Below are 18,403 nucleotides of genomic sequence, written 5' to 3' on the forward strand. Positions count from 1 at the left end.
CTGTTTCTTTTCTTTCCTGCATCCGATTTTCTCTCTCTTCACGTCTCTTTACTTCAGAGAATATTTTCCCTGCAAATTGCTTTTAAATTAAAGAAGGTGATGAAAGCAATGTGCCGTCTCAGCAATTTCCCAGGTGCGCCTAATCTAATTTCATTAAGAAGATCAGGCCGAATGATCGCTACGGTCCAAACATTAAGTCTGTCCGTTTCTCTATGAAAAGCCATTAAGCCTGTCATGGCGTCTGCGGGTGGGCTCTTTATTATTGCACATGAAGGCCGTGCTTTGCTTCCCCCATCAGCTGTCGGGATCACTAGAGCACATCGGAAAGCTGCTGTCAAGTGTTGAAGCGCTAAGATGCAGAGCAGAAGGTGAGCGCTTAACCCATTCAAAGGTACTCCACGGTACAGCTGAGTAAATGGCAGATTTTTTTCTCATTCATATAAAGGACATACACATGTTTGTTCATGATAATGAAGCACTCCATTTACTTATTCTTCTGCTAACTTACCAGTTAAAGCTATTGAACTGTGTAATGTACAGTCAAGGGCAAAGTTTATTCAAACAAGATAAAAGAATGGTAGTGACCAAGTGAACTATGTCATTTTTCTATAAAAGTGCAGTAAGTAATGGACTAGGTACTAAAGGTCTGTGTAAGTTTACTTAGCTAGTAGAGATGATCTGTTACTACTGCTAGCAGCTAGTGCATTAGCTACTTCATTTTTACCTTGCTTTTAAAGAGAAACTGCAGTGAAAATAACATAATGAAAAAAGTGCTTAATTTTTACAATAACTATTAATAAATGATTTAGTCAATGTTTGCCCATTGTAAAATCCTTCCTCTCCCTGATTTACATTCTGATAGTACATGGCGACAATATCTCCATTTACAATATCAGCCATACAGAGCCCTCTGATGATCTGTTTGTGAAAAGGAATAGATTTCTCATGGGAAAGGGGGGTTTCAGCTACTGATTGGGATTAAGTTCAATCATTGGTTACGGTTCCTCTTTAACAAATCCTGTCCGGTGTATTAAAGTGAACCCGAGGTGAAAAAAAAAACTGAAGATAAAATAAACAATTCTATTTATCATCCTAAAAATGACTGTTTTTTTAAGTATTCCATGGTTTTATTTTATATTTAAACATTTACAAAGTAGGTTGAATGTTTTACTATCTCTAATCAGTGGCAGGTCAATAGTTCATGTATTTTATTTCTCCTCTCAGAAGTTGTGTTCTGCCAGGAAAACTTTTATGGCTAGAATTTTCTTATCTACTATATTTCGACAAGGTACCGACAAGACAGAAGCAGTCACTTCCATGCCTAGAAATAAACTCTTTCAGGCAGCAAAATAAATCAAGTAAAAAAGCCTGGTTATTTAATTTGTACTTTACATACACGTTTATCTCATAATGTCACATATTGCCTTGGGAACACCTTAAAGTGAACCGAGCATCATTTTAAACACCCAGGGCAGCTCTATAGCAAATTAAAAATGCATTCTAAAAATGTGGTTTATTATAAAAAAAAAAACCACACCTTTCATTTTACCTCATTTTTTTTTACATCTAAGGGTTAAAATAGCCACTTTGTCCGTCCATAAAGGACCTGTAGTCGCTGAGCAGGAGATGGTGGAAGGCGGATAAGAAATCACCTCAGACTTAATTGACCACAAACAAACCCCATTGTACTTCAAACAGAAAACATCAGAGAGGCCTACAGGACACCAGAGTGGTTCTGCTGCGGTTTGCGATCCGCTTGCGGGTGCGGATCCGCTAGGGTAATGTATTTCAATGGGCTGGTGCACACCAGAGCGGGTGGCGTTTTGCAGAAACGCATACTCCCAGGCTGCTGCAGATTTTGGATTGCGGATGCGTTTCTGCCTCAATGTTAAGTATAGGAAAAACGCAAACCGCTCTGAAAAACGGCACTTCAGAGCGGTTTGCCGGGCGTTTTTTGTTACAGTAGCTGTTCAGTAACAGCTTTACTGTAACAATACATGAAATCTACTACACCAAAAACGCTTCACAAAACCGCAAAATGCTAGCTGAAACGCTACAGAAAAAGAAGAAAAAGCTTTTCAAAATCTGCTAGCATTTTGCGGATCTGCTAGCGGTTTTTGGTGTGCACCAGGCCTTACAGTTGAAGAATTTCACACCTAGCCTGGATAATGCCAGTGATAAAATAGCTGGGGTTGAGCTTCTGAACAATGGCAGCTCTTGCAGCTATTTGAAGCCAGGAGCTGCTTAGTTCCCTTTAAAAGATGATTTAAAAAAAAAAACAACACAAAATTCAGCCATAAAAGGTTAGATTGGGCAATTATCTGTCTGTAACTCCCTGCGTTCTTTGCTTGACAGTGTGCAGGGAAATGTTACTGGGCAGGCTGGATTTTCTATGTCAACCGTTTTTCCCAAGACATCCTGACACGGAGGTTATGTCTTTGCTTCCCCATCTATACAAATATACAGAAATATATAGCCATGCTTTGCTGAGAGCAGAGTGCTTTTTCATAGCTCTGTTGGGGGTAGTTAGCAGCTGCAGCACCCAGAAGGCCATCAGATTGTGGTTGTACATCTGACTCATGTCTGTACTAAGCTTTAGCTTTTATTATCACAGATGAAGGAATTCACAGAAAGGGTGTATGTTGAAAACACTACTTTAAGTGGATCCGAGATGAACTTTTACTCATTGCATAATTGTGTTCCTTTCCTATGGTTTATAGGGCATTCTTCAAGCCAAATACTTTTTTGTTTTTGTTTTAATACTCTAATTCCCTATAAACTAAAGAAGCCACGCCCACAGGTTTTAAGAGAGCCAAGGCATTTTCAGACAGTAGCAAGGGCTCATGGGAGCTCAGTCTGGGCAGGAGGAGGGGGAGGTATTACTAGCCAGAGATTTCAGAGGCAGAGGGGAGGCGGGAGGAGGAGGGGGGGGGGAATAGGTTTTTTTCAGAGGCTGAGTGCTCAAGGTGCAGATAAGCTTGCCTCTGTGTAATGTTTACAAATAACATGGCTGCTGTCATTGTATCACAGTAAGAAATTATCATATTCTATTAAAGCTGTTTGCAGCTAGATTTTTCTAAACTTTAGATAAGAAGTATAGACAAGTTACTCGTTATAGTTAGTTTTTCATCTCGGATCTGCTTTGAAGGAACACTGTAGGGGGGTTAGGGAATAATCAAAGAAACATTTTAAACCTTAGACATACTGGATTTGGCGACTCGGGTCCCAAATCCCGGAAGGCCTAAATTTCAGATGGGTTGTCAGTCTCTTTTATGATTTGTAATTTTGTTTGCACTTTTATGCATCTGTTTCTCTGTATCTATCTTCCCTATTAGTGCTGTGCCAGCTGGCCTTTTCACAGGTTATATGGTGAAGTTCTTTTTGTTCTTAAAAGAGCACATTTTTGCACGTATGTGTGCACTTTATTTTTGTATCCTGTGTCTAAGATTTCTCTGAATTTGCATATGTAATTGTGTGACCATCCTCTGTGGGTGTGAACATACATGTATAAAGTCTTGCTCCTGTGAGAGCCATTTTAGCTATGATTAAGGAGCGAGTGTAGACTCCGATAGGCATGAGTTGTATTCCCTGTCCAGCATGCTTGAATAAAAATTGGACTTTTATGGACCAGTTGAGCGGATTCTTCCATTTTTCTTTACTATGTTTAGTCACCTGGCTGTGCTTGGTCCAGCTCCTGGCTGATCGGGTGGTGTGGTGAACAGTGTCCTCTCTTTTTTTTTTTTTTTTTTACATGTATTTGGCTTCAGTAGTGTCTGAATCACACCAGAAACAAGCATGCAGCTAATCTTGTCATATCTGACAATCATGTCAAAAACATCTGCTGCATGCTTGTTCAGGGTTTATGACTATTAGAGGCAGAGGATTAGCAGCATAACCAGGCAACTGGTATTGTTTAAAAGGAAATAAATATGGCATCCTCCATATCCCTCTCACGTTAGTTGTCCTTTAAAGGGGAACTGAAGAGAGAGGTATATGGAGGCTGTCATGTTTATTTCCTTTTAGACAATACCAGTTGCCTGGCAGCCCTGCTGATCCTCTGCCTCTAATACTATTAGCCATAGCCCCTGAACAAGCATGCAGCAGATCAGGTGTTTCAGTGGTTCAGACTTATAAGTCTAATCTGACAAGACTAGCTGCATGCTTGTTTCTGGTTTTAATCAGATACTGCTGCAGAGAAATAGACCAGCAGGGCCGCCAGGTAACTAGTATTGATTAAAAGGAAATAAACATGACAGCCTCCATATACCTCTCTCTTCAGTTCCCCTTTAAGCTAGGGATATACTGTTCAATTTCTGCTAGATCAAGTAGACGATACATATCCACCAGGTACTGATTGGGTACCTGTTCTCCCACCTTGCACCAGCAGATCTGTCAAAATTCCAACAGAACCCTTGTCCAATATTGACTGGACTGCGCAATGCAGTACAAAGCTATGAACTAGTTCCTTACTTACTGCTCCTGCCTGCACCCATCGTGCTCCCACACTAACAGGCAGCTGGGTTAAAGGGAAGGTTCAGGGAGTCTGAAAAAAAAAAATCCATATCCACTTACCTGGGACTTCCTCCAGCCCGTGGCAGGCAGGAGGTGCCCTCGCCACCACTCCGCAGGCTCCCGGTGGTCTCCGGTGGCTGACCTGGCCAGGTTGGCTGCCAGGTCGGGCTCTTCTGCACTCCAACGACTGGCTCTTATGCGTCCCACGCGGGCGCGCTGACGTCATCGGACGTCCTCCGGGCTGTACTGTGCAGGCGCAGAACTACTGCGCCTGTGCAGTACAGCCCGGAGGACGTCCGATGACGTCAGCGCGCCCCCGTGAGGCGCAGATTGGAGCGCAGAAAAGCCCGACCTGGGACCCGGGCCGGCCACCGGAGACGACCGGGAGCCTCTGGAGCGGGGGCGAGGGCACATCCTGCCTGCCACGGGCTGGAGGAAGCCCCAGGTAAGTAGATTTTTATTTTTTTTTGCTTCACCCTGAACCTTCCCTTTAAGAACAGACATATCCAATCAATGTTCAATTGATATTTCAGTTTCAAGTCCAGCTTGGAAAATATGTTCGTGCATGGCTGCCCTCCCCATGAGAACACACAATTATCCTTCCAGAACTACTTAGCTGAAATCCCTAGGAAACTAAATAGCCTCTGCTACTTCATCTAGGAAGAGAGCTGCCATGCCTATGGTGACAGCCATAGCTCATTACAGAGAAAGGGTCTGGGCACTGTTATGTGTTACAAGGAAGCCAGCAACTCTGGAAATCTGAGGTTACACAACTGTGGTTTTAATTAAAGCAGACCTGAACTCAGAACTTCCTCTCTGCTCTAAAAGATACCCAACAGCATATTAACCTTTACAGAAAAATATTTGCTACAGCTGATACAAATTCTGCAATAAATCTGCATTTTGTCTACTTCCTGCGTTCATGAAAGCAGACATAGGGTTAACATCCTGTGTTTAGCTGCTCTGACCAGGCAGCCAGCTGACACAGCTGAGAGATCCTTTTACAGTTGTGATTAGTCACAGATGAGGGGGAATTCGACTAAACTCTCTAAATACATACAGAGCACATTTCTCTATGTTTTCCTTCTGTCCTGTGCAAGAGTTCAGGTCCACTTTAAAAGGAATTCTGGAAAGGCATGTACATGAGCTCTATTGTGGGTACAGGGGGAGGCAGTATTTATTTTACCCAGAGTTCTACTTAAAGGATTACAGGTTTACTTTTTGGCTTCTATACTAGCAACGTTCCCTACCAGCAACATTTTTTTTTACATCAAAAAGATATTTTGTTCAGGTTTTAAAACTCTTATTTCAGATGACTGTTTTTTCTAAGTTCATCTCTATGAATGTTGTGCGCGGTCTCCTAAGAAATGAAGAGAACGCTACACACAAAACAAATACTGCTCTTACATATTGATGCTACCTACCAAGCTGTCCACTGAGAACCATCATCTCAATTCCTGCCAGATGGGAACCTATAAAAACTTCATGCAGTCATTTGGAGTTGTTTTTGCGCCATGAAAATGATGAGCAGCCTCATAGGAGACATCACCAAGATGAAACAATACAGAGAAAAAGAACGCTTGGTTTTCTTTACATTTCCAAAAGGATTTGTACATACATTGCATACTCATTTTCTAATGTTACTCATATTTGTGGAGATCCTATTCACTTACAGGACAACCCCAAGTGAGAAACACAGTTCGAGAGTAAATATGTTGCCATTCAGTATTGGGATGCACTCATTTAAAGAAACGTGTAAAAATTAGCATCAGGCAGGTGCGTTGGTAATTGGTATTAACATTTTAAAAGACACCTTTACCCTGTGTACTATGGAAATACAATATCTAACCACTGAGATGTTTACAGCGGCATGAGTGTCTCCCTGCCCAGACACACTCACTGAATTATGAGCATCTCTGAGGATTAAGATTCTCACAGAGCCATGTGTTCTGTATTCAGGAGAGTATGGAATATATTTGAAGAGATCACGATTAGAGTTGCCTCTGAGTGACTCTGGATACTGTAATGCCTCTCATGCTAGATGTTCAACCTTTCTTAGAAGAAAAGGAAAGTGCAGCATTTGCATATTTACCCATGTTAATCATTTTTGCATGGAACCTACTTCAAGTCAAAATATTTGGCCAAGAGTTTTTGGATTAGGACATACATGTCAAACTCTGTCCGACGGGCCAAATCCGGCCCTCAGAGTCATTAAATTTGGCCCTCAAATAGTTTCACCACTTTGTAATTATGTTTGGCCCACTCTAGACTACCAGGGAAGCTATATTGGAGGTAAAGCCCTAGAACACCAGGGCAGCCATATGGGGAAGGTAGGGAGAAAGCACTAAACACTAGGGAACTGTATTGGGGAGGGTGGGGACCTCTAGTCACCAGGAACTGTACAGGGAAGGGAGGGCCACTAGACAACAGGGAACTGTATAGGGGTTGGAGGGGGGGGGGGGAGCAATAGACACTTGAAAACTTTATAAGGGAGGAAGGTGACCAGGAGACATTGAAGTTGGCCCATGACTAGGTCCCAGTATATAATTTTGGCCCACTTTGTACTTGAGTTTGACACCCCTGGATTAGGAGGAAAAGCTTACAGTTTGGCACACTTGTACTTAGACCTCTGTGCCAAAACACTAGTGGATAAATAAGTACACAGAGCTTCCTCTCTGCTCTAAAAAATTAGCCACAGCATGATAACCTTTATGAAAATTACAATTTAATGGAATAAAAAAAATCCAAAAAAAAAAAAAAAAAAATATGAACGGTTTAATTTATGTCACCTTTGCAGAAGGCCCTGAAAGGGTTGGGTCTCAGTGTTTTCTATATGAAAAGCTGCCCCAGCAGAAAAAAATACCTGTTTTACTTGATTTCACCTTTGCAGAAGGCACTGAAAGGGTTAGGCCTCAGTATTTTCTATATATAGAGCTACCCCAGAAGAGCTCTTACTAATAATAACTAATTAGACGGGTTTATCTGCATAAACAAACACAGAATACAGAGAAGTGAAGTTCTTCAGCAACTATATGTAGAATACTTTTCACTGGGCGCTGTGCAAGAGTCTGGATCTTCTTTAACTAATTTTACATTTGGGCTTCAGTGCATGTCATGTAAAAGACACTATTTGGGTCACCTTGCATGAGTTTTTGGTCCTGGTATGGTATTCTATCATGTCAGCTTGATACAGAAATCACCTGTATCGAGTACAGAGAACAATGGAAAGCCATTTATTATATGTGAGATTCGGAACACGCTCATAAGAGGCTATGTGTTACACTGGGGTCCTCTGCAAGGCTTTGCGGTGTGCAGCATAAAATAGATACTGCCCTGTGCTTGATCTACCAGGGAAATGTAGCTGATTGTCCTTCCACACTCATTTCAGGAGTTTTACTATAAGCTGAAAGGACAGCTCTCTGCTGGAAGTGCTCCTCTTAGGAGAGTAAATCATTACCTATAGTCTGTCTAGCACAGCTCTCTATCATTGTAGGAAGCTGTTAAATGAAATATGTTTTTAGTCTGCTCTCTCCTCTGCGATGCTGAAGCAGGTAAGAGACAATAAGTGGGAGTGTTGATGGTTTATATTACTCTATTATGTTAATGTTCACTAAAGTATGCCATAAGCTCTCTCATTACATGTGTATAACCCAATTCTCAGCGGTGTTATTTCTGAGCTAAATGCTATAACTACATAAATCTTGAATTAATGGAGACTTTATCGTTCCAGAAAATGAAGGGTAATTGCTGTCTGTTAATGCTGTTGTTGCTATTAAAGGAAGTATATTTTTTTCTGTAGAGATGTTTAGAGCGCATGGGGCCAAAATGGCAGAAGAGAAATGCAATGCATCTCAGCAAGGCGCTTTCTCAATTTAGTGAAATGTTCCTGAGCTCTAGAATGGCTGTAGCATACAGATGTGCTAGTCAGTAACCATTCTCTCACCTGTAATCATATCAAGAAAGCAATACTGTGCCTGAAGATTATCTGCAGTAACAAACACAAGCCCTTAAAGCCAGGCAGAGATTCAGGTGGTGCTCAGAACAACAGAATTCTGAAAAAGCCAATGACCAGTTATCGGTCTAGAACATAAGCAGGGATGCAAATGATAATCTCCATGGCCCATCACAAACACTTACCTGAATCCCATCAAGGAATTAACAATCCACAGCCAGGACCTTCCAGATACATATTTAAAGCAAACAGTCAACCACTTCATCCTACAAGCTACCCATATGGGCCTCCATGCAGGCCAAATAACATTTATGACAACCCCTGCATTCATTCTTAGCACATTAACAGCTTCAAGAGAATTATAGTGTTGGAGAGAAGTGCACTGCTTTTGACCTCAGTCAGAAGAACTTGTTGTGCTGTAAATTCTTAGAATGGTTTGATCTCTCTCCACTAGCACAAAATATAGAAACTGAAAGAAGTCCTCTGTTATTGTCTCACACTGCCCCCTAGTGACAAGTGGCCATAAATACATTACAGCATTACTAACTAGAAGCAAGTAAGCGTAATATAAGAAATAAAAAAACGTGCTAAAATAAATTGGCCTGGAGCACTTGCAAGCCTATAAATAAATTGGCTGCTAAAGGGTTAAAGACTTTCATACCACCTCAACAATTACACTTACAGAGCCCTTCTCTACATCCATTTGCAGAGACCTCATGTTCACACGCCCCCCCCCCCCCCCCATTGCTACATCATTGTATACCCCCACCTAAAAGGGAACCTGAAGAGAGTAAACTTATTTAAAATAAACACATGATGCCAGTGGCGTAGCTAAGGAGCTGTGGGCCCCAATGCAAGTTTTACATTGGGGCCCCCCATGCACTCTATACATAACAATTGATACGGCGCACCAAAATCTGCCAATGGCAAGTACAGTGTCAGAGATGCAAGAAGGGGATGGGGAACAGTTTGTTAATGATTACCACTATTCATAGTATCCATAGAAGTGATTATTATGAGCACAGCAACAATAGAGAGCTAATACTGTAGTTGAGGGAGGGCCCTTCGGGGCCCCTCTGGCCCAAGGGCCCCGATGCGGTCGCAACCTCTGCAACCCCTATTGCTACGCCCCTGCATGATGCAACTGCAAATGAATATTACATTCTAACTTCACCGTTAGTTCCTCTCAGAAGCTCACCATTTTCTTCCTACCGTGATCCCTTCCCATTCTGACAATATTTTGTCAGAACCATACTGTGTATGGTTATTTTGACTGTTTATTTTCAGTTCAGGTTCTCTTTAAGACTGAGAGCACACTAGTCCATGTGGAAAAGCATGAGTTTTAAGGCAGATGTGTTTTTGTATGTGTTTTGAGATTTTACTAATCTGCCTCTTCAACAAGAAAGAAGAAATACGTCACTAGATCTGTTTTACATGAAAAGCATGCAAAAATGCATCTGAAAACTCATAGGACAGCATTGTATGCACATGAGTGTGTGTGTGTGTGTGAGTGTGTGTTTTAGAATGCAGATTTCATTATATGCGTTACCTGCTATGTGGAAACACATGCGGTTCAAATAAGCGTGCTCCCAGTCTTACCGACTATCCACCTACAGCTGCTCTTATAAGCCCACCCGTTGTAGCCTTGCTTACAAGCCCCTGTGAAGGCCCTCTCACATAACAACAATACACTGAAGAACACCCCCACCCCCCTCCATAATCACTTGTACTGACCCATTCCCTACTCCAAGCAGCCACTTTTATAGATCAATTCATCCACAGCAGCACTTACAGACCCTCTTATTCTACAAATGCTTGTATGAACAATCCTCCTATTCAGCTACAGTCACTCTTACAGACTTCCTTTTTTTTCTTTCAGAAATGGCTTGAATGGTTAATTTCTATCTATGAGTCCCATGTGAGGAACTAAAAGGGGATACATACAATCCTAAATTCCCTGAAGGCGCAGAGGAAGCCTACTTCCAATGGTAGAGACAGAACAATCTTCTCACCCTCAGAAACTTTTAGAGGCTTCTTGCACAGGAGAATTTTGGCCCAATTGCAAACTAAATAGCGCTCCCCAGTGAAAGAAAGTTGCCGAACACTACAAGTGTGTCATTTTCTTACATTTCAAATTAAAACAGGATTGACCGTGAGAAAATGTATCCTTTCTTGATTATACTTTATCATGAACCAACCCACTGAGAGAGTTAAACCTCCACATATGATTCAGCGGGAAAAGGGTTTAAAACGCAATCTACCCTTTGAAAACTGTTTTTCAGGTGGAAAAACCTTGATTGGAAAAAAGAATTTTTTTTAGCAATCAGGAGCAGTGGAAGACTGTTGATGGTTGGCTTTGTCAAGCACCAATCAGTACAAAGCTAGCATTTTTATACTGGATGAAAATCAAGTATTGCAAGGGAGTCCAAAACCTCACAAAGTCCTGCAACTTCCACCTTCGTAACATCTGTAAGATTCTCCCTTTCCTGACCTCTGCCACCACCAAACTCCTCATCCATGCCCTCATAATTTCCCGCCTCGACTACTGCAATGCCCTTCTGTCTGGTCTCCCTATGACCCGAATAGCCCCACTGCAGTCCATCATGAATGCGGCAGCCAGAATTATCCACTGCTCCCATCACTCTACCAGGGTGGCTCCCCTCCGTGAATCCCTCCACTGGCTTCCTATCCAGTCCAGAATCAGATTCAAGATATTGTGTCTGACCTACAAATCCGTCCACAAAACCTGTCCAACCTACATTTCTAATCTTACTCAGAGATACACACCAAGCCGCTCACTCCGCTCCTCCAATGAACTTCGCCTGACCGTCCCCCGCATCACCCAGTCCCATGCACGCCTCCAAGACTTCTCAAGAGCAGCTCCAACACTATGGAACTCCCTACCTTCACCCATTAGGGCAGCCCCCTCCTTCAACACCTTCAAGAAGGCCTTCAAAACTCACCTTTTCACTCTGGCCTACCACCCCTTACAATTGTTCTAAACCCACAGCTGAACTCTGGTCCCCTACCTCTCGTGTCCCTACCTCTCCCTCTAGATTGTAAGCCTTTGGGCAGGGTCCTCCTCCTTTTGTGTCCTACCTGATCTTGCACCTCCATTACTGTGCACCCATGCTATGCATTTGAGTGAACCTAACTTGCCTAATCTCCATGCTCCCCTCCAGTGACTGACTAAGCATTACCTTGTACTCATACTGTGATGTGTGATCCGGTTTTCTTGTATTCCTGTATTGTAATATTGCGGTTTGTCAATACAATACAATAAATAATAATAATAAAGTAGTCAAACAACTGCTACTCCCAGATCGCTTTCTGATTAGGGAGGTATAGATGGTTTGCAAAATTGAACACATGGAGGCTGATTTTTGTGGCCATTTCCTAAGTGTGGCAATTTTCCAAATTGTCTAGTCAATGTCAAATGTAATTGAATACATCGTACCCTCTTATGAATGTGCGATCTGCAGGCCTATGCTTAACACTAACCTTCACTTCTCTAGTGCCCAATACTAATCTCTCCTTTCCTCTGCCTAACGTTGCCCTCCCCTCTTCTGTGCCTAAAATTAACCTTCTCTCTTTTGTGCTAACCACCAACCTCCCCCTCTCTTCTGCCTAATACTAACCTTCCCACCTCTCCGGATACTGCAATGACCAAGAAAGTGACATGGCACCCGGCAAATGGTTAAAAGGCAGGAAATCAATTTTGCACATCGGCTGGCTGATGTTGGACTTTGGCCGGCAATATTACAACTAAATTGGCCATTTTGAGAAATGCCAAGCCAGATCCCACTTTGGCCGACTTTTGGCTTTGGCCATTATATATATATATATATATATAGTTAAACTGCCATAGCATTTTTCCAATATGTCAGTTGGGACCATTATCAGAGATACAATTTAAGGGCTCCTTATCGATTTAACCCTGTTTTGCTTTCCTTTACCAATTTTAACCACTTTGCATTTTGCTTAACATTTTTTTTTTTACAATAGGTTAATTTTAAGTGGCTTATGATTTTGGAGAACTGAGAAAGAAAATGTCCTTACATTAGCAAACACAAGCTTCTTGCAAGCCTAATTCAGACTGCTAGTGAGAAAAAGTCCACAACTGCAGAGCAGAAAAGCAAGGAAATAAAGTAATCACAATATGGAATTCTATTACCTTGTGCTCTGCTTGTGACACTAACTTACCAGTCACACACAATGCAGCCTCCCCTGAAGGTAACCTCCGATCTCACATTCTGAAAGCTAATCAATGTTGTTCAGATTTCAATTTCTCCGTTACAAGGTGAAGTCAAACCTAATCTAGCGGACGTCAGTCTCCAATGTAATGCAGCTGGCTGGGCCTGCCGCTGTAATTTAGACAATCATTAATAGCAGAGCTGTATTATAAAACTACATGCCACTTACAACTTCATCTCAACTCTGACAGGCATATCTTTTAAACAGCCTTCTGAGCAATTGCTTTTAGTCTATTCGATTGTGAAGAAAGGTTTTAACCCCAGAAGTATAAAGGGAGGGAAGAAAAAGACATTGCCTCTGTTAGAGGTTTGCTGCTTTGAAAGAATTATCCTGTGCTGGCAATAGCACTTGTAAACAAATGGGGTCCTCACTTTCTTCCCTTTAATAAGCTTCTATTTAACATTCCAAAATCAGTCTCCTGGGACACATTGGAACAAACAAAAAAGCTATAATATAAAAATACTGTTCACTAGAATATAAATACAACATTGCAAATTGTAGTATTAATCTAATAAATCTTGAACAACTAAGGCAGTACACAAAAAATATGACCACTCATACCATCCGTAAGAGCAATAAAACTAAAGGTAGCCAACTTCAGATTGACCCACCTGCCAACTATCGTAAATCTAAATCACTAGCAAAGTATCATTTTTAAATAAACCAAGTATAGTTAAGAAAAAGAGGGGAGTCTGTCCATAATCAAACGTACAAAGCCCCATATCAAACCTTCAACAGGTGCCCACTCAAAGATGAATACACAGCTGTACAACAGTCATTTTACCACACAAGCCCATGGAAAAGCATCAGCATACAGGTTTACTGTGTGACTATGCTCACCATTAAGTTAGTGTGTCCCTAGATAATAATCCTCCTTTCGCTTTACACCCTAACAAAGCGCTCTACCAACACTGATAATGTGGGTGATTCACAATTTATTAATAGTTACATATTGTGTGATAAGCTACTACCTACCTTCACCATTGCTCATTTCATCATAGAGCCTGCTGTATAGCTAGGAACCATTTTGTACTCTTTTATGGCTAATAAAATCCAATGCTTTAACACTATGGAGTATGAGTGATGTGTCAGAACAAAAAGCACAGTGGTTGTTCATGAAGTTAGTAATGATAGTGTATATACTTCACACTTACAGAACAATGTACTGGTAATTTAACTACTCTGGTAAATGTGGACACAACTTTTATGTACAAACTTGGATTTTGGAAGTGGATCTTGCAAAAGAAAAAACACAGGGACACAAGGAGCCCAATCTAGTGTAGAATGCTTAGTATAGATCGGTGTACTGATAACATAGGTATAGGACATGCCATTTAACTGTTGGAACAATTATTTATAATAGTTTGTAGATTATTTGGTGTATTGGATTAGGAAACCCAACAGAAAAGCTGGTTTCTACCTTTTATATCTATATACCTCTATCATCGATGTAGTAGGAACAGGAGTCAGGAATGTTGCAACCACAAACTGACCCATGATCCAAAGGGCCTATTTGATGCCCTTTTTTCACCTTCTGAGATCAAGAACAATATAGAGGTAATGTGTGATCTGCACAGCGCTAATCACTGAAAGTGGTGCTTGCTGCTGACCCACTCAGAACTGGTACGGGGGAGAGACTAATCACAGCAAGTAGCGTGCTGTCCCTGAACCTATGGGAAAAGATCAATATCTGACCAAGTATGTGAGGGGCAGCTGTGGATGATGCAGGTAATGATTATCACTATGCTGTGTGTACTTAGCAGTAATAATTACCACTATACTGCCAGTGCATAAGGCATAGAGGAGTGGCAGGATGGCAGAATAGAATGGATGGGGACAGAGGTGAGGAGGTGCCAGTACTGGGGATGGTTGTGGAACTATGGGTGTATGGCACAGAGGGGCAGAAAATGGAATATTTTGATGGGAGCCTATAGTTGTGATGCTGGTGGCTTAATATGATCAGTAATGTCCATTACAAGAACATGTCTAGACAGCTATCAGTTTCAGTAAAATTAAATAACATGACTGGAAATCAAGAGATTTCTGCACAAAAATGTGCATTACAGTTAAATAAATGACAAGATTGCAAAAGTATGAAAATATGGTTAATTATAAATAGCATAGTAACTGTTCAGTTTACAACCTGCATGTTCCCATATACACAAAATCAAAAATGCTGTTCGGTCTTACCTTGTCATTGATATCGCTTTCACTGTCACACTGCAAGCAGAAAGGAGAAAACAGATTTAGAATAACAATAATAATAATAATAATTTGGGCTTGATGTGAAAAGTGCATTTCACCTACAATTATCAATATTATTTTATATTGCATTGACATTTGCCGTGGCGCAGACAACAGACTGTTCTAGAATACACAAGTTGCACATACAATGAGGGAATACAGATACATGCTCAAATGTGACAATTTTATCATGCCTACAGATAAACGTCAGGAATTCACAGTTACACATGTACTAATGATATCAATAAGTAGTTTTTGAGTTAAATAAACTTAGTGGATCCTTTCATATCGTTTATAGGGCATACCTCAAGCCAAATACAGGTTTTGCTTTGTTTTAATACTCTAATTCCCTATAAACTAAACAAGCCTCGCCCACAGCTTCTCCAGAGAGCCTTGGCACTCTCAGCCTTAGTAGCAAGGGCTTATGGGAGCTCAGTCTTGGTAGGAGGAGGTTACTAGCCAGAAGTTTCAGAGGCAGAGGGGAGGAGGGAGGAGGAGGGGGGAGTGAAGTTTCACAGGCTGAGGGCTGGAGATACAGATCAGCTTGCCTGTGTGTAATGTGACAAACAGAGCATGGCTGCCCTAATTGTATCACAGGAATAAATAATCATAAACAGTTGAAGCGGTTTGCAGCTAGATCTGCTGAGTAAACTATCTAAATTTTAGATAAGATATATAGACAAGTTACTTGTTTTAGTTAGTTTTTCATCTCGGATCCACTTTAACTCTAGTGCTTTACTGGTTGACAACCATTTGAACCCATCTTAGCGATGCTTAGCATAGAGCATCTACTCCTCACAGTTTACTGCAGACAATGTCTTAGTGGTTAGTATGGTCTTGCTATGCTAAGGGATAGAACTCCATACCCACCAAAGACATCATTAATATGCCCACAGGATGCATATTAGTGGGAATGATTAACATAACTTTCTTTTCTCACTCCTGCCACTGCCTATTGCCATAAGCTCCAACATCCATGGCATTATGTAACCTCAATGAGGGCGAGTGTTGGTGTTTATGGTGACTGTGGCTGAGTGAAGACTGACGTTCTAGCAGCTGAGGCAAAGAAGAGTAGCTAGCTATACTGAATGTCCCCTGCACACTCCATATGCATGCTCTGCATGGGGCAAGGCAAGTGGGAGGAGAGCACATTTTAGAGGTGCTTTAATGGGACACATTGAACACTAGATCATGGGGACCACAATAATGATCCTCTTGGTTTACAATTGAGTCAACTAGCTTTATCTATTCTTTCAGGTAGAAATGGGAGTCCTGGCTTATGCTTTGACACTGAAGTTTATATAGTCGTTAACACTTTTGGGCCAGCAACGACAGGTCTTTGCAGAAAGGCTGAGCTGTGCATGAGGCTACGTTCACAGTGGGACGTTATTGTCCTACGTTATAAAGACTTAACGCAGTTTACCGCACTGCAATGTTAACGTCACGTTGTAAATGCTGGGTTATGGGAAATGCTGCCGCCGTGCATTACCCCTAAACGCAGATGTTAACAGATACAGGGAAGCATTCTTTTAATTGCCTGTATGCCTCAATGTATCTACTTTATGTGACGTTAAGGTGCGTTGCGACTTTTTTTTGTTGAGTTGCAATGTAATTTTGGACTTTAAAGAGGAACTTCAGCTTAAACATACATACTGTCATTAAGTTACATTAGTTATGTTAATTAAAATAGATAGGTAATATAATCTCTTACCTGCCCTGTTTTAAAAGAACAGGCAAATGTTTGTGATCTCATGGGGGCAGCCACCTTTTTGGTTAAAATGAGGGGACAGAGAGAATGAGACACAGTTCCAACTGTGTCCTAATCACCCCTCCCAGTTGCTAAGCAACGAGATCATCATCAAAAATCCCATCATTCTTTGCACAGCATCAGGGGAAAAATGCCTGGCCAGTTTTCCTTGATGGGACGGAGCTTAGCTTCTGTGCAGCCAAAAATAAGGCTATGGTAAGAAAAACAAAGTTCTGATACTGGGAAACTGTTAAAGAAACACGAGGAGATGCCAGTTTTTTTGATTGCCTTATAAATCTGTTACCTGGTCAAACTCGGGACATGCTTCTCAATGGCTTTTGCTGCACATGAGTAGCTCCACCAGCACACTAACAAAGAAGTATAAGTTTCCCAGCATCAGAACTTTGTTTTTCTTACCATAGCCTCATTTTTGGCTGCACAGAAGCTAAGCTCTGCCCTATCAAAGAAATCTGCCTGGGTATTTATCCCCTGATGCTGTGCAAAGCATGATGGGATTCCTGATGTTGTTCTCTTTCTGCTGTTTTAGCGCATTTTTTTTAAATTTAAGACTTTAAGCCTAGCGCACGCAGATGGGGGGGGGGGGGATCAGGACACAGGACAGTTGGAACTGTGTCTCATGCTCCCTGTCACTTCCTTTCAACCAAAAAGATGGCTGCCCCCATGAAATCAAACATTTGCCTGTTCTTTTAAAACAGGAAGAATAAGAGATTATATTACCTATCTATTTTAATTAACATAACTCATGTAACTTAAGGACAGTATGTCTGTTTAGGCTGAAGTTCCACTTTAATTCACTGTACAACTCTCCTTAACTGACTTAAATCATGGTGTAGCTCTCCTTAAAGAGGAACTCCAGTGTAAAATAATGTAATAAAAAAGTGCTTAATTTTTACAATAATTATGTATAAATGATTTAGTCAGTGTTCGTAAAATCTTTCTCCTCTTCGATTTACATCCTGACGTTTACTACATGGTGACATTTTTATTGCTGGCAGGTGATGTCAGTGGAAGGAGATGCTGCTTGTTTTTTTTTTTGGCAGTTGTTAACAGCTGTTATTTCCCACAATGCAATGAGGTTTCCAGACAGGAAACTATCAAGGTCATGATCCTGACATCCCACTGTGGGAGGTTTCATCACAATATCAGCCATACAGAGCTCCCTGATTATCCGTTTGTGAAGAGGAAAAGATTTCTTAGGGGAAAGGGGGTATCAACAACTGATTGGGATGAAGTTCAATTATTGGTCATGGTTTCTCCTTAACTGACAAATCATGGTTTAGCTCTCCTTATCTATTTATCTCATGAATTATCTCTCCTTATTTGTTTATCTCCTGCATTACCACTCCTTGCAGTTAAGGTGAAAATTAAGTAACCTTTGTGAATTAACCCTTATCTTTCTTATAAAGTGCCCAAATTAGGCAACAACCATTTACACAGAGTATTGGGGTGGAACAAGATTTGCATGGAAGGTCACACAACGAGTTTGCACACAAACAGTGCCTGCTGGAATGTCAACAATGGAGAGAAAGGCCTGCATAAAGGAGATGAAACAAAGTCCTTCAGCTCTGCCTCCCACGCAGCCCTTGTCATCAGGACAAAAGCCCTTGTCAAAATATCGAGGTAAAGAAATGTACAGAATTGCAACTGATGACAGCTCTGGGAGCTCTCAGTGA

General features: G+C 41.3%; 1 protein-coding gene across 13 annotated transcripts in view; it reads right to left on the reverse strand.

The window, feature by feature from the left end:
• FBRSL1 (fibrosin like 1) overlaps positions 1–18,403 on the reverse strand; it is a 754,878-nt gene that overhangs the window by 175,671 nt on the left and 560,804 nt on the right. For all 13 annotated transcript variants that reach the window (XM_068243431.1, XM_068243430.1, XM_068243433.1 and 10 more), the window contains one exon: positions 14,909–14,938. In XM_068243431.1, the coding sequence (XP_068099532.1) occupies positions 14,909–14,938 (30 nt within the window). The remainder of the gene's footprint in view (positions 1–14,908; positions 14,939–18,403) is intronic.

This window comes from Hyperolius riggenbachi, chromosome 1 (genome assembly GCF_040937935.1).
Source record: "Hyperolius riggenbachi isolate aHypRig1 chromosome 1, aHypRig1.pri, whole genome shotgun sequence".
NCBI lineage: Eukaryota > Metazoa > Chordata > Amphibia > Anura > Hyperoliidae > Hyperolius > Hyperolius riggenbachi.